This window comes from Rhinolophus hipposideros (genome assembly GCF_964194185.1).
Source record: "Rhinolophus hipposideros genome assembly, chromosome: 9".
NCBI lineage: Eukaryota > Metazoa > Chordata > Mammalia > Chiroptera > Rhinolophidae > Rhinolophus > Rhinolophus hipposideros.
Window position 1 is genome coordinate 72,651,233 of NC_138055.1, and position 16,689 is coordinate 72,667,921.

Genomic DNA, 16,689 nt, shown 5'->3' on the forward strand with positions numbered 1-16,689 from the left:
TTGAAAGAATGTGCTTTTTTTTTTATGATTGGAATTGTGCACGTCTCATGGAATAGTAGTATTGCACAGACTTCCCAGTTCTCTGCTGACCAGGTTATATATAAGTATGATACTTCCCGTGTGCTCTTGTAGTACCCAATGCATTGCCCTTGATAGTACTTGTAGTACTCTATTGTAATTATCTTTTTAGTTGAGTACCTTCCTACTTCTTCTTGAGCTCCTAGGATAGAGACATTCATTTTTGCAGTCCCAGGATCTAGCAAGGGCCTGTCATATTGTGAGTGCTCAACTAATATTTGTTTAATGGATGAATAGCAGAAATCATTTTCTGTTGTCCCACAATGAAAAGAAGGACTTTCCTACAAATATAATCAAACACAATTTTATCCCGTTTTTGGGCTTAAAATATTGGATGTACAGAAACATAAAGTAGTCCATTAATAGTTTGAGATGGTATTTTGATTATCGAGATAAAAGACAGTATGCAATTTTCATTCTTAACGTCAGTGACACACCACCTTGATATAAGTATTTTTCTATTAATATGATATAAGTATTTTTCTATTACTGAAAGTACAAAAGAAACTGTAATTCTGTATTTTGAAAAGCATAATCAATTCATCACAGATAATGTTGAACTAGCAAGTTGGGTAAAATGCTTATTTTCCAGAAAGTACATGGGGAAAAATATTGAAAATTATCTTTGTTGTATAAAAATGAAATCAAATAAATAAAATACATAAAGTTTTTTTTAAGTTTATGGCAATTTTAGTTCAGATTTTCATAACTTTCTGATTATTAATTATGTGGGGATGTACTGTAGTTTTTGGTATGTGCAAAGCAAGCTTGAAGAGCTTGTACTTGTCAACTTCTCTCTATAAGATGATAAAGAAGGTACTTTAGGGGGAAGTATGGGACCTTTCCATGTCTCAACATTTGACCTCCCAAAAATGGCAACGGACTTATTCTCAGACTCTCATATCTAGCAGCTATTATTTTATTACTCCATTCTTCACTTTTTAGTAAAGGCCTGGTGTTTCTGAGCAGACTTCGTTATTTTCCCTCTTGTTCTTTTTCTGCCTTCTCCAGTTCATGGCTCTTCGTTATCACTGGTCTCCAGCACGTCTTCTCTTTACTCTACGGTAAGTATTGGCTGTGAAGAAAATGTTTCTGCCTTTGCCATGCACACACATGATTAAATAGATTGACATTTACACAGAAGTTTCACAGTGAAATAAGAGCGTACTCTAAGCTACTGCCTACCCAAAAAGCTGGCAGGTGCTCTGCCAGCTCTTTTGTGGTCCGCGTACTGTGCTTCCACTTGACTTTTGTGTACTCGTTATGATCAATATGTGGAAGGAAAACTGAATTCCATAAAACCTATTGGGGTATAACTTGGAATCCCTGAAATCGTGTCCTGTACTATAATTTTATAATATTGTCTACTATACTGTACTACTATAATATTCTACTATAATTTTATAATATTGTCTACTATACTGTACTACTATAATATTCTACTATAATTTTATAATATTGTCTACTTTTCCATATTTTCTCCACTTTATTTTTATACTTAAAAAATAAGTTTTGAGAGGATTGTGCCAAAGGATGAAGGCCTCAGAGGCTTAGACATTTTTTAACAATCTTCTGAAACAAAGTACGATTTTTCAAACTTTATTTCTTAAGAGAGAAATGCCAATGTGTTAAGTTACTTTCCTAGTATGTTAAAATATATTTCATTTTTTCCAATGTGAGTTTTATGCCTACTTAATATAGGTCATCTTTAAAATAAAATAGTCTACACGAATTTATGTTTTGCCAGAGGTTTCCTTTAAGCTTAGGTAAGAGTGAGGAATATTTAGTTTACTGAATTTTACTGAGACTTGGGTTCTATGAGTAATCCTTAATCCTTAATCCTGCATTGAAAGATTCATGAAAAGTTCACATCCTCAACTGTTAACTGAGCAATTAAGCACTAAGGGAAATATTAATTTTTTTCATTCATTTTCATTAGGTTCTAATGTTATGTCCCCCTTTTTATAACTTTATCTTCATATTTATTGTTTTCCATAGTTACTCAAAATCAGACTGTCATTGGCAAAGACAACATTTTCCTTACCATCTCTCTCCTTTTAATAACTAAAATTGCCAAAAGATTCTATAAATGAAGAAATCACTGTTAATGTTTAGATAAATCTACTGTGTTAAGCTAATGGATAAAGAAGGGAGAAATGTGAAAATGTATTGGAAAAAAATAATGAGAGAAATATGTAAAGACTTAGAGTTCTTCCAGTTGGGCCAGTGCTGCTGCTTATCTGGGAGATGAAACTATTGCAACTGGAGTCTTTATATAATGTCAAAAGATGTAACGACATTATAGTCATATTTTAAATATATACAAATGCAACATTTGGATAAAACTACCTTCATGAAGGCTAAGAAAGGTCAAGAATTAAAAAAAAAAAAAAGCATGGGTTGAAGAAAAACAGATGGCTAATTAGTATCTACCAGAGGCCAATAGACCTTTCTGTAATAATAGAAATGTTCTATATCTGCACTGTCTGTTACTGTCTAATACAGTAACCACATGTGGCTATTGAGTATTTGAAGTGTATCTGATGTGACAGAGGAATTGAAGTTTTCATTTTATTAATTTTAATTTAAATAAGCACATGTGCCATGCAGCTACTGTGTTGGATATTGCAGGTTTATAGGGAACAAAGGGAATACATTTAAAAAATTCTAGATGTGTTATACACACACACACACACACACACACACACATGGCATATGTAGATAGGATATATACGTCAAAATAATAAGGATAATGAGGAAGCATAAATGAGAAGTATTATGTTAGTACAATATGAAATGAAAACAAATTAAAGGAGAGAGACTATAAACATATTTGTAGGCCAACATTTAGAGATGAATTAGGTTCTTGTGTTAAGTGTGAAAAAGATGGATAAGGTGATCAAGCCACATCAGAAGGTGATATTATTAGGAAATTAGGAAATTTAAACAGCATTAGAGATGATGGAAATTATATACTTTAATTGACAAATAACCTATAATAAAAACAATTCAAAAATGCATATTTGGAGGACTAATAATGAAAAAAATCAAAGGTGATTGAGTCATTCTGTCTCTAACCTCCCTTATCTTGCACTGAGACTTAATTGGTAATGATAAAATACCTGTGAAAGTGCTTTCCAAACCACGAAGTGAAAAGCCAATGTATCATTATTTTTCATGCCTTCTTAGGGACTATGGATAAAGAGTCCATTGATTTGCATTCCTGGCTTACTGTATTAGTAATTATTGTGTGATATCAGGCAAATTGCTAAATTTGTTTGGATTATACATATAACATAAAATTGGAAAACAACAGACACATCTATCCCATGGTTGTTCTGCAATAATTAGAGGAGACCAGGGGCATTATGTGGTATAAATTATGAAATAGTGTCAAGTGTATTGTTCTAAGATGCACCATGTTCATCCTAGTCTACATGTAATTGCGTTTTTTGAAGTTACGCAGTGCACAGCTAACAGCTGTGTGTGGTGTTCCTTTATAAAATAATTAGTGTTTGGGGGGAAGTTTCCCTTTTCTGCAAGAATATTGGGCACTATCTCTTCTTATTTGGTAAAATATTGCTCTTATTAAGCATGAGTATAAACCATATTTACTCTAACACTCTCATTTATGCAATTTATGAAATTATATATTTTACTTAAAAATATTACAGCACACTAATGAGGATGGGTTGCTGCAAAGAACCTTTAACTTTAAAATCACCAATCTAACAAATCCCATGGAAGAATTCTTTCTTCATATATAGCTCTATTAAAGTCTCTACCAGTAAACTTTAATTTAAAAAAAAAAAAGTCTCTACCAATTGTAGTTTGGTAAAATTTTTACAATGTATCTTGCAAAAAGTTTTGTGAAAAATCACCTTCTACAATTCCCGAGCAGAAAGATTCAAGGAGGTTGTACATTGCATAGAAATCATAGGCCCAATATTATATTTGACAAACTTAGAGTGTGTGTGTGTGTGTGTGTGTGTGTGTGTGTGTATGTGTTTAATCCAAACCAACACTGTGCAATCTGGAGTTTTTATCTAAAATTACAATTTTAAAATTGTATTTTAAAAATAACCAGAATATGTAAAAACACTGAAATGAAATTCCTCCAGGTTTACAGTCATCTGGCATTGCCCCTTTTAGATACTGACATGTGCTTTCAGGCAATTAATTCCCAGCCTCCACCATCTCTTCTTTTCTTCCGGAAGTTGAGTTTGGGTTGTTAGCTATTATTGTATTGTAGCATTTCTCATAGGAAAGACATATGTCTCGTTATCCATATGTCTATGAAATGTTGGAATAGAAAAAATAACCTGAGAAGGTTATGTGATTTTATTGTTAGTACTCAGAATGCTTTTTATTTTTTATATACCTGGTCCTGTTATGTATGCATTTACATTTTTTATTTTTGTAGTAGTTTTCTGATTGACTGTGTATTAACTTTATTGAACCTGATTTGTACTTGGAATCTAATTTGTGTTGGTTTAATAAGAGCAAGGGCCATGGTTAGTACACTGTGGATCTCTTTAGCGTATTTACTAACACATAGCTAATACTAAAGTAAATACTTTTTAATTAGTAAGTTTGAATGGATGAATGAATGGCCAATTAATAGCTTACAGAATAAAGAATCATCTAATATATTTTTATTTAGAAAAGATGTTTTATATTGTTTACCATCCTTCGGGACATTTTGCCTGCTTCAATACCATCATTTAAAAATAAAATGCAATCACAGTCCATCATGATATCTTTAATTCCACGCCTAATCCACTGGAAAAAAAACAATATTACTATTCTGGTTCAATGCTTCAACATTAGGATAACACCTGCATAGCATTCATAACCGAGGCTATGAAAGAAGGCAAAGATGAAAGAAAAAAAATAGTTCTGAAAAATCAGCAATGAGTAAAGTCATAATATATAGTATATATGGAATTAATATGGAATAATTATGCTTATAACTAGTATATGTAACTTATCCAGGGCATTCTTAATGAAAAAAATGTGATTGTTTAAAAAAAATCATATATCGTTTGCTTTAAATACACAGATTGTTTATTAAGTATCAGTTTTATATAATCTTAGCAAGCCTAGAAGGAGAATTTGGGCAGAATAAACTGGCAATAAATATGCAAATTACTAGGGAAACCCAAAAGTCATAGTTAATTGTCTTTGTAAATATGTCTTAAGGCAAACAACCTCCAGTTGCTTTTGATTTTATGAAATTCTTATTTTAAAATCTTTCCTACTTATGATTCAAAAACCAAACTATATGAAACCTTGAAAATATTAAATTAAAAGAAATAAAACCTTCACTTAAAAACTAAATTTGCGATTTAAAATATGTAAGCTTTATGTTAGCATTTATTTTTAAACACAGTTTTCTTATAAAGCCTATTAGGATTCTCCTACTTAACCATTCTTTTAACTAACCACTGTATTACTAACTATACATTATTTTTTAAGAGTAGAGAAAATATAGGAAAGACAAAACTGCGAAGGTGCTTATGCATAATTTCTCGATGTTTACTTTGTTTTATTTTATGATTTCCAGAGGAAAAGGAGATATAAAAAGTAGCTCATGCATATGTGCATCAATTAATCAGGAGGTTGTTTTTCAGCTTTGGATCTGCTCAAGGCGATGATCAGTCTTGTACCACTCAGCGATATCATACATTCTCCAGCTTTTTCCAGAATGAGAAAGCTTCCCTAATGTAATGGTGCACATAACTCATATTCTGGCATTTCGCAGCCCAGCACAAAGAAGAAAAAGAGAGCTGGGAGTTTTCGGCAGCTGAGGCCAAAACACCCTGCAAATTCCTACAGCAATCCTTATTTCCATAATCGGCGTAGCTAAAGATGTTTGTTGGCCACTTTTATCACCACCTTCACACTGTATGTTTTAGTGTTTTGCTGACTTGCAGCCAAATAAATTTAATTGATTATTATTAGGAAAAGTAAAAGGAAATAGAAACTAACAACGTGATTTTCTGCGGTTATCAATAGAGGTCAATATTGTCCCTCAAACTCTGTTTGGCATTCTTTATGATCTTTAAATTACAGAATAAAATTCTGGTTCCTAAGTCTTGGCTGAAGATCCCTATAATTTAATGGAGTCCGTTTCCTACAATTTGAATTTTTAAAATCCAATATTTTATTCTTTTCTATATCTTTTTTAGAGCATAATTTTAAAACTATTTTGTTTTTTGTTGCTTATGGTCCGTATCTTAGAGTAACACTATCTTTTAGTTATATCCTTTGTTTTTAAAGCATATTATATATCCATGAATCAAATACTATATATTTTAAAAATACTATATGGTTTATACATAAAGAGTATTCATCTGCAATCCTAAAGGTTCCTGTTCTTACTGTTTTAATTTAACAATATTATGCATTTTACTATATTCTTATGTTAGATCACATTTTAAATACACAATATAATTATTTACTCATATATACTTGTGAAATGAATTGAATTTAATTATTTATATATTTTGCATTCTCTCTTTTACAGGCCGAAGAAAAGGCTCATTCAGAGGTAAAAACGTATCATTTTTATATTTGCTCTAATATCCATTTATGATGAAATGAGTGTTTCTGCCACTAGAGGGCTCTGTGATACAATAACATAACTACAGTGCAAAGGATAGAAATAAGATAGTTAATAAAAGGTCTTGAATATTTCCTCTTAATAGAAAATGAAAGGTAATTTTCATAAGCAAATTCTCCTCTCACATTTTAGTTTGGAGTTTTAGCTCAACAGCTAATAAATAGTGTTTAGTAGTAAGCAGTCATTAAATCTTTGATGAATGAATGAATGCGCGGGATCTTTGTTTTTTATGAGTTTCTTGTCCCCACTGCGAGACTGACTGCATAGAATTAAGGAAACTTGGATTTAGGCATCAGACCTCCACAGCACAAGCTACCAGCATTCCAGTTCAGCTGTTTGGTGCAGGGCTTTGCAACTTCTAAACACTTTGTCTGGGTCTAATCACACACATTTCACAAATACGCACTTGGTTGCAGTCATGTGCAAATCAGATTGCAACCTGAAGAGAATATTCTTTTTTTTTAATTTATTGGGGTGACAATTGTTAATGATATTAAATAACTTCAGGTGTACAATTCTGTATTACATCGTCTATAAATCCCATTGTGTGTTCACCCCCCAGAGTCAGTTCTCCTTCCATCACCATAAATTTGATCCCCCTTACCCTCATATTCTTTTTTCTTTCCCTTTGTATAAGAGATGCCCTGGCCAAAGAGAGCAGGAGGACTTTAATTAGGCCTTTATTCAAAATGCAGTAATGACTATTTGATTAATTTACACTGAGGCATCAGAGCACAGAGAAAATAAATGTCTTGGCAACAGTCTCTGCAAAGAAACTCTTTCCTCTGAAGTCACATTTTATTAGCCTTCAATGTAAAATTTGTGCTGTGTTTAAAAATATTGAAAAAAGTATTGATTGTACCAATTTGATCTTTATAATCGCTAGACCAAAAAGTCAATACGATTTTTTTAAAAACCAGTTTTATTTGCATCATATGCATATGGCAAAACTTCTAACATTGATCATAATGTAGCTACTGAGGTATAGAAATGCATCTATTTGACTTATTAATAGGTACCCAACTCCCCTTTTATCACTGATGCCCCATAATGGGTCACGATTTTTAAAAAATCATTGACAATACTTTAAATTTCCCTGGATTATATTTTAAAGGCAATAGGGTCACCTGATAGGCACTATTAATTTGAGAAAGCCTCTTTGAATTTGGTTTAAGAATAAAATGGATTCTTTGCTTTCTGAGACTATTTGTGATCATTATCGTATGAATATAACTCAAAAGTTAATTGGAGCTGGGATGTATCTCTTTTTAAAAGACAAAAATGAAATGGAATTACATTTGCTGAAGTTATAAAAATATCCTCTATCTCTGCTTCCAGTTTTCAGTTCACTTCCTTTTTAGAGTCTCTCAATATCGACCACTATTTCTTCTCTACAAAAATCTCATGTGAAGGGGAAGAAAAAGACAATTAATGAACTGTGTCAAGAATGCTTTTTCAAACTGAGATGGTATTCCAAAAGTCCATATACAACAAAAGAAGACTTGTTTTTGAAGAAATGAAAACCATCAGAGTAGAATGTTTGCCATCTAAGTAACTAAAATCCCTTAAGATCAGAAGCACGCTTGTCAATTTATAAATATTTTACTTTAAAGTATTAATTACTTTATATTTCATGGCAACATGAGACATGCAGATTTAACTGTGAAAGTGCTTAAATTAAAATTTTCAGTATGATATACACCCTTACCTTTTTCTGGGTCAGTTTTCATCCAGTGTGAACTTAACTAAAAAGGAAAACATTTTAGCATATTTATTTTGTTGGTTTACCTACTTATTTGTATAGTATTATTGATTTCCCCCTTATTTTTAAACTATGGATAATCTATAAAGCACTTCTGCCCTGAGTTTATAGTAACTCCCTGAATAAAGCGTGTGATAATAAAGATTTGGAAAAGCTTCTCTGAGTGTTAGTCATTAAAAGCCTAGCCAATGCCATTATTTTCAAATGTGGAATCATTAAATGTTGAATGAGAGCCAACTTTCAGTGACTACAGGATAATCTACAGCTCTAAGGAGTTGCCAAGTTACAGAAATTAAAATAAGCATACAAAAACAAAAAAAAAAAACAAAAAACAAATGAATAAAAACAACAAAAAATCTGATAGAAAAATGACCTGGAGTACTTTTCACTAAAAAGACTCAGAAAAAATGTATATGCACATTTAACTTTTAAAAAGAAAAGATTTTACTACCTGAGTTTTAATATAACAATTTGCTAGAGGTAGAAGAATCAATAAGAAAGTAAACTGATGCTTGAGTCAGCCAGGATGGCAAATGGAACAAGGAAACATCCCTTCATTGGCAGAGTTGCGTCCCTACTTTGAACATGGGACTTACTCCTATTCTTATAACTGGCCTTTGATTGTCACCGTGCAGCCAGTTTGCACGTTGCTTTAGTTTTCAAGAATTGGTGCTGATGCAGTGGGCATAGCATGAGCTGACTATAGTATTTGCTTTCTTGGATTGAATTCTGGTGTTAAGTTAAAATCTACTAGCATATTGAACTGATTTTTTGAAATTACATTCAGCAAATCCATAAACTGCGGCGAGAGCTGGTGGCATCACAAGAAAAAGTCGCTACCCTCACATCTCAACTTTCAGCGAATGTAAGTCACGTTTTATTTTTTTTGATATATTAAAACAGATTTTTATATAGCAAATGGGATAATTTTAGTAACAGTCTTACAAACTTTGAATGTCGAAAATTGTACAGCGTTAAGTCACTAAATCATAGAACTCATATAAAGATAAACTTTCCTACAGACTGGATAATAAATTGTAAACCCAATTGACTTATGAGGATTCATAATGTGGTTAAAATGGCATTTTCTTTCTAATAAGGTTGGAATATTGGGAACAGCTACAAGGATTCTTTCTTTTCGTATTTTCATTATTCCCCATACATAAGACTTTCTACGGTTACAGGACTATTAGGATTGATAATGATTAACTTTGGAAGGTAAACAATTCATGCACCTTGCCTCCCTCAGTACCACTTATAAGCCAATTAGTTAAGCATCCAGTTCATTCTAAAACAAAAACAAACACACAAACAAAAACAACTTAGGTCTACATTTGGGTATCTTAGCTATATTGTAAATGAGATGTAGTTCTCTCAGCAACATTGGCAGCCTTCTCCTAGCTGCTGAGAAGGGCCAACATGATGATAAAGACCATCAATTATATTAACATTTGTTGAAGATCTCTCAATGTGCCAGGGAATACTCAAAGTAGATGAAGAATAAAAAAGGAGAACACGTGGCATTGTGCCTAGTCCTAAGGAACAGTAGCGTTAGAAGCAATAGTGAGGGGTAACGATGCTCCTGCTATTTTGCCATATGTCCTGTCACTTTCACTCAACGTGAATCTGCTCAGTTCCACTAGTGTAGCTTGGGCCTGTAGCCTGCCTCACCACTCGCAGCTCTCCATTCAGTTTTCCTAGCTCCTAGACTAAGCTCTCCATAGCAAAACTGAGCAGGTGTAGACCCCCTGGGTGTGCCTTGAATACGAGAAATGTTAAGGCTAAATATTGTGGTGTAATATAGCTTTCACAGTATGTAAGTAAATCACTTCACTTACAATGTATTCCGTTTAGCACTGTATTTGGATTGATCTTATCTTTTCTACTTTGGGAGAATCAAATTAATTTTGGATGGACTATATTTGTTTTATATGGATGTTTTTAGGGTATTAAACATAATAAGAGGTTTTAGAGAATTGTTTAGGCAACACTGGAACACTGTTATTTAACCTACATTTTGTATCTAAGAATAACTCTTAAAGAAATAGTTCCAAAGCAACTGTAAATTGTATACCATAGGTTAGATATATAGTAGTGTAAAACACTCCTGTCTAGGTTCCTGAATTTGTACCTAGGACATATTACAAGGACATATTACAATGCAAATGCCAAAACACACTGGGTTGTATTTATCTGCAGTGAGTAAGCTTCGATGACAGACCTTATGCATCGGATAGTCAAGATATTTATGGGAGTCTTGAGCAGTTACTCATGGTTTTATTTTATCTTGTAAATGTTTCTTGTGTGGATTTATATAATCAGATACTGGAATAATAAGTGGCTGCTATCAATAATGGAATTTGGGTTTTTGCACAGTAATTTTTAAACTATTTCTATTTAAAAACTAATATGTGTAGATTATAACAAAAAGAAAACATGAAAACGAAACAAGTGTTTAATAAAAAAGGAATTATTTGTTTTTCCCTCTGAGACTCCCATTCCCACTGACGGTTATTGATGTCTTGTGTTCCCGTTTAACATTTTTCTTTTATATACTCATAAATACACAGATACAATATATACTTGCAAAGGCTTACATACACGTGCATGTGTGAAAGAACCTAATTCTAACCTAGGGGAGCAGTCCTGTGGTCTACTCTGTGTCATTGTTTGGAAAGGGAGCAAATATTTTAAAAAGATGTCAGCCATTGGCTACTACCACTTTTGCTCTAATCATGCATGCCACACTATTTTCACAACTTTGGAATAGGTATTCTCAGCTGGGTATTGATATGACCATCAAAGGGTGAAAATTGGTTCTTGTGCTGAAAACAAACTTATTCTTTTTATGTATAAAGCACAGATATACTTAGAGTGTATAACCAGGTATCCAGTATTCCTGTGGTACTAAAATATCATGGAAGAAGGGGGCAACTGGGAGAAACAAACAAACAAACAATGCACACGCACACACACACACACACACACACACACACACACACACACACATAACCTCTTCCTAGGAGGCAATAATGAAAGAAAAAAAAAGGAAGAAACACAGAATAAAAGGAAGTAATTCCAAATAGCTGATATAGTTTTGTTTAAAAAATGCTAGTCTTGGCGAAAAACTCCAAATATCTTCTGCTTCCGTAATGTGTATCTGTGTTATCATTAGTAGTACATTTTGTATATGCATGGAACTTAATATATATCCTATTTTGCATGATTTTTTTTTTTTACTTTATAATGCATTTGGGAAATCTTCTCAAATCATCCTCAGATTCACACGATAACCTTTACATAGCAGCTTTATTTTTTAATAGTGGAAAAAAAAAATGGAAACTACCAAAATGTCTGTCAGTAGATCAGTGGAGAAACAAACCAATGCATCCATACCGTGGACTACTGCTCATCAGTGAAAGGAAATGAACTTGATAAGCGTCACAAATTGGATGGATCTCCAGGTTCACGTTAAGCTGAGTGAAAAAGGCCAATTTCAAACGATCACATACTACATAATTCCCTTTTATAACCTTCTAGAATGACAAAATCAGAGAAAGGAAGAGTAACTTAGTGGTTGCCAGGGGTTAGGGATGGTGGTCACCTTTCTTCCTGAGAGGTGAGTGTACCTATAAAAGGATATCAATAGGGAGGAGAGCTTTGTGGTGAAGACATAGTTTTGTACCTTGATTGAGGTGATTATTTCATATGTGAATCGACGTATTTGTACCAGTATTGAATTCCTGGTTTTGACATTATGTGATAATTATGTAAGATGTAACCATTGTGGGAAACTGAGTGAAGGGATACAAGGGTCCTCTCTATACTCTCTTTGCAACTTCTTGTGAAGCTATAATTATTTCAAATTAAAGAAAAAAAAAACCCTAAAAGTGTATTACAGTTTTTGAAAGAAATGTGTACTTTTTAATTTCTTAGGTGTTTCAACCTTATTTTACCATTTAGTGCTTCTTAATTCTGTGGTGATATGGATTTTTCAAGCTTTTTACCATTGTGTAAATTTATTGTTTTAATGTCAAACGATGAAAATTAAGAAATTCAGATACCGAAGATATGCATGATCTTCTACTCTTCTACAAAACAGCCTATTAAAATGTACTTTAAGTCCAAATATTTCAGTAGCTCATAACTTTTATAAATGGATGTATATATGAATGTTTATAAAATAATTTTAATGTCAATCCTATTTTGAATATTTTAATAGAATCATAATTACAAGGGATAGAGTTTTGTAAATTTATGTCCATTTGTATTTTTAAAGATATAATCTCCTTTATACACTCAGAAATTTGAATTATTCATAAGTTACCTGTTAACTACAAGTCATCTTGAATTTACTCTGTTTAGCATTTGATTTATAATATCATTTTAGGTTGCATAGACCATAACGAGCCATCACAGAATTGAGTTAATACTTGCTTTTTCCTCAGTTCTAAGAGATACTGCATTTAAATTTTATTCAGAGTGTGTTTCATTTCATTGTCTCTGAGGTAATGTCTGGTATATATGTTAGTTATATATATATGGATACACACACACACACACACAGATTAAATTAACCATAAAATTGAATAAAATTATTATTTCTGTATAGAATTTCTTCAATATAAGTCAAACAATTTTTTAAAATTTTGTGCAGTTCCTATTTGGAGGTAGAGATAAGCCTTTATTAGTTTATTCAGACCATACATAAACTTTTTACGTTTTGGTTAAATGGGATCACTGCAATGAACATAATATAGAAGTGTAATAGCCGTGATTTATAAGAGTGCATTACGAATTTGGTTCTACAGAAAATGTCAACTTTTTAATTAGTATTAATTTTAAGCATATAGCTATTCATTTTTACTGAATATATGAATAATTCTATCAGGACTTAATTGTTTTTTTTCATAATTTGGGGTATGTTTTATCATTTTTAATGATAAAATATCATTTTATCATTAAAATATCATGGAAGATGAAAACCTAGCATGATTGTATTTATATGGGGTCCACACAATAATCCATGTTTTAATATTTAAATTTGAAACTTACTACATGCTTCTCTACTAAAACTTTTTTTTCACCCCTTTGTTAAATGGGACAGTGTTAAGTCAGAAAGGTATCCAGTGAGCTCACCTCTCATTTGACCGGCAGAGTCTAACCTCCTTTCAATAGAATGTGCACTGAGCCTTCCTACCCACTTGTGAAATTCTCTGATCAGAGCTGCAAAAAGCCCTAGGAAGACTCTTTGTAAAGCTGTTTCTACTAGAACGTCCTTAGAAATCAGGGAGGGTATGTTGGCAAGCACTATTCCTGACCTTCCCTGAATTAATAACTTACCAATCAACAGAAAGGAAACAGGATCCCCAGAAGCAAAGGCAACTGCAAATGCATAGTTGCATGATACAGCCAGGTGTCCTCTCACCTCTTGCCCACACCTTCATGCAGCCAAGTCAGTTGGGATGCATTTGTTTGTGTTTTAATATGTTTTCTTTACACATCTCAGCCCTTGAAAATGGGTACTAAGGCTAGTTATCACTACCAATTTTCAGAGACATCACTAAATTAATATATATCAAAACAAAAGATATTATTTTTTGCCTTTCAGCATGTAAGTCTTTGAACCAAATATCTCTTGGGTATTATTTTGTTTGGGACCGTGTCCTATTTCTTTGCTCTTTTTAATATTTTTATATAATCTGGCAGTTATTCTTGCTTTTCTGCATCTCCTTTAACAGAAAATTATTTTGCACATATTAACATGACAAACACTGAAGGGACAATTTTATACAGTGAAAGAAATATGAAACCTTATAATGATAGTTTCAAAGTCATTTTCAGTTCATCTAATTATTGATTTTCAAATGTAAAGTCATATCAATCTATCATCCTTTCTCATATTAATCTATGTATAGAGTATTTTTTATTTGGTTGACAGGCTGTCACTGAATTCTAAATGAACGAATACAATGCAAGCATTTTCATAATGAGATTTCATCTTATTGTTTAGGAGCACAATAATTCTCTTTACATGTCTATTCAGATTATATTATGTGATTCCAAAACTTAAGATAATGTCTGTTAAAAATACCTTTTCTTAACTAATATTTGGTCTTGTCTATTATATTACCTGGAAGACTTCACCTAATAAAAGTTGGGGAATACTTATCATCATATTGATAAAATATTACTCTGGCTTGACGGTTATGCAACTGCTAAAAGAAAAGCCAGACCCAAGTAAACTTTGATTAATAGCCCTCCAAAGAATACATAATTTTTAAAAAAATCATTGCTTTATAAAATTTTTCAGAAAAGATACATTGTTCTATAATTTAATCAGTATTACTTTCCATTTTCTCTCTGTTAAGGTGACAAAGATTATCCCTGGTAGAAATGTTTTCTCTTATTTCCTTCTTGTGCTCCTTATCTATTAATCCAATTGGTGAGAAATTCAACCTTTTATTACCTTCTAGGTAACAAAGTTAATCTGATAAACTGACCCACAGAAACATAAATTCAAAGCAATATTTCACTAACATACTTTTAATATATTTTTCATTGAGAACAATGTGACTCAGCATGTTCTTTTGTAACCAGTTTTCTTATAAATGATTAATGAAGAGCAATTTTCCAAAGATTGAAAACTAGTATTCTAATGGTGAATATTTTGTATTACTCATAGCTTCAAAATATAAGCAATATATTAATATAAAATATTCTTCATAGTCTTGCTTTCTTTGTCATATTTTAACTCCTTTGAACTGATAAAATAAACACAGAGGTAAAGTGAAGGAATTTTCTTCAAATTTATACATTCAAGGACTGACAGTCTAGCAATTAAAACTTATAATTCTTTGGGAGACTTAAGACTTTCCAATATTGAGTAGAATCCTGCATTTCTTTTAGTAAATTTTAACATAGATTTCTGCCAGAATTTTCCCTGTTTAAACAGAAATCAAGCCATTTTAGTTTTAGGATTTATTAGCCCATTGTAGGGTCATAGTGGGACTACTTCTGGTAGTTTAAACTGGAATCAGCACAAATGGTTATCATGGGCAAACCGAGCAATGCTTTACAATAAAATCTAACTCCTGCTACACACTACATGGATGAATCTCAAAAATACAATGTTAAGCAAAAGAAAAGTCAGTGCCATTATGATTCCACTGAATAGTGTTCAAAATAGGCAAATCTAAAACAGTGTTTAGGGATGCAAGCTTAGGTGGTAAAACTATAAAGAGAGCAAGAAATAATTACTGCAAATGTTACAATAGTGGTTATCTTTGAGGAATGGCCAGGAGACAGTAACAGGGGAGGGGCAAGGAGGGACTTCTGGGGTCTTCAAATGTCCTGTTTCTTCACTTGGCTGGTTAGTGCATGAATGTTCACTATGTGATAAAACAATGACCCGTACATTTTCATTTTGTTCATATATGTGTATATATATATATGTATATATGTATTTGCAGTTGAAAAAAGGTTGAGTATAAAAGAAAGTGGGACATAACTTTATGCTAATTTCTGAGGGTACTAAGTCTGATGTAATGACATTCCTTGTCATTGAACACATTTTAAACAATAAGATACTATTCCTTTTTTAAGAGTGTCATTTATCCCATTACGTCTACTAACAAACCTTCTAGTATAATTTTCAAAATGTGTGTGTGTCTGTGTGTCTATGTGTATGTGAGAGAGAGAGAGAGAGAGAGAGAGAGAGAGAGAGAGAGAGAGAGAGAGAGAGAGAGAGACAGAAGGGGAAGGGGGAAACAGGGAGGAGAGAGTCGAGAAAGAATAAAGAGTTGTGCTAATGGACTGAAGATTAACAGGCATATTCTCTACTAATTATCTTTCTCTGTATTACAGTGTCAGGAAAAGAAAGGCAGCCCAGGATAAATGTAGAGCTAGGAACAAAGACACCTTTGTATCATGATGTTAATGGAAGGGATTTGTACATTCGAGCGGTGACCAGTAATGGAATAAACTTCTAGCTGTTATTAATACTAGAATAAGCATCTAGTGCCCTAATTCTTGGGACTCCTATGATCCATTTGATAATAGGTACCTCAGCCTTTCAGCCCTGCTAGACTTACAAGGGGATGTATTTTAATTGTGTCTTCTCACTCCCCTCAAAAAACTAATCTTTGGCCAAGGATTGTCAAATTTTTCCCCACACATAGTTTATTATAAATGTATGTAGGTGGTAAATTATTCTATCTTTATA

General features: G+C 32.5%; 1 protein-coding gene across 8 annotated transcripts in view; it reads left to right on the top strand.

Moving 5' to 3' along the window:
* The window catches only part of NAV3 (neuron navigator 3), a 785,517-nt gene that overhangs the window by 711,885 nt on the left and 56,943 nt on the right, over positions 1–16,689 (top strand). For all 8 annotated transcript variants that reach the window (XM_081061016.1, XM_081061019.1, XM_081061021.1 and 5 more), the window contains 3 exons: positions 1,090–1,142; positions 6,608–6,631; positions 9,253–9,330. In XM_081061016.1, the coding sequence (XP_080917142.1) occupies positions 1,090–1,142; positions 6,608–6,631; positions 9,253–9,330 (155 nt within the window). The remainder of the gene's footprint in view (positions 1–1,089; positions 1,143–6,607; positions 6,632–9,252; positions 9,331–16,689) is intronic.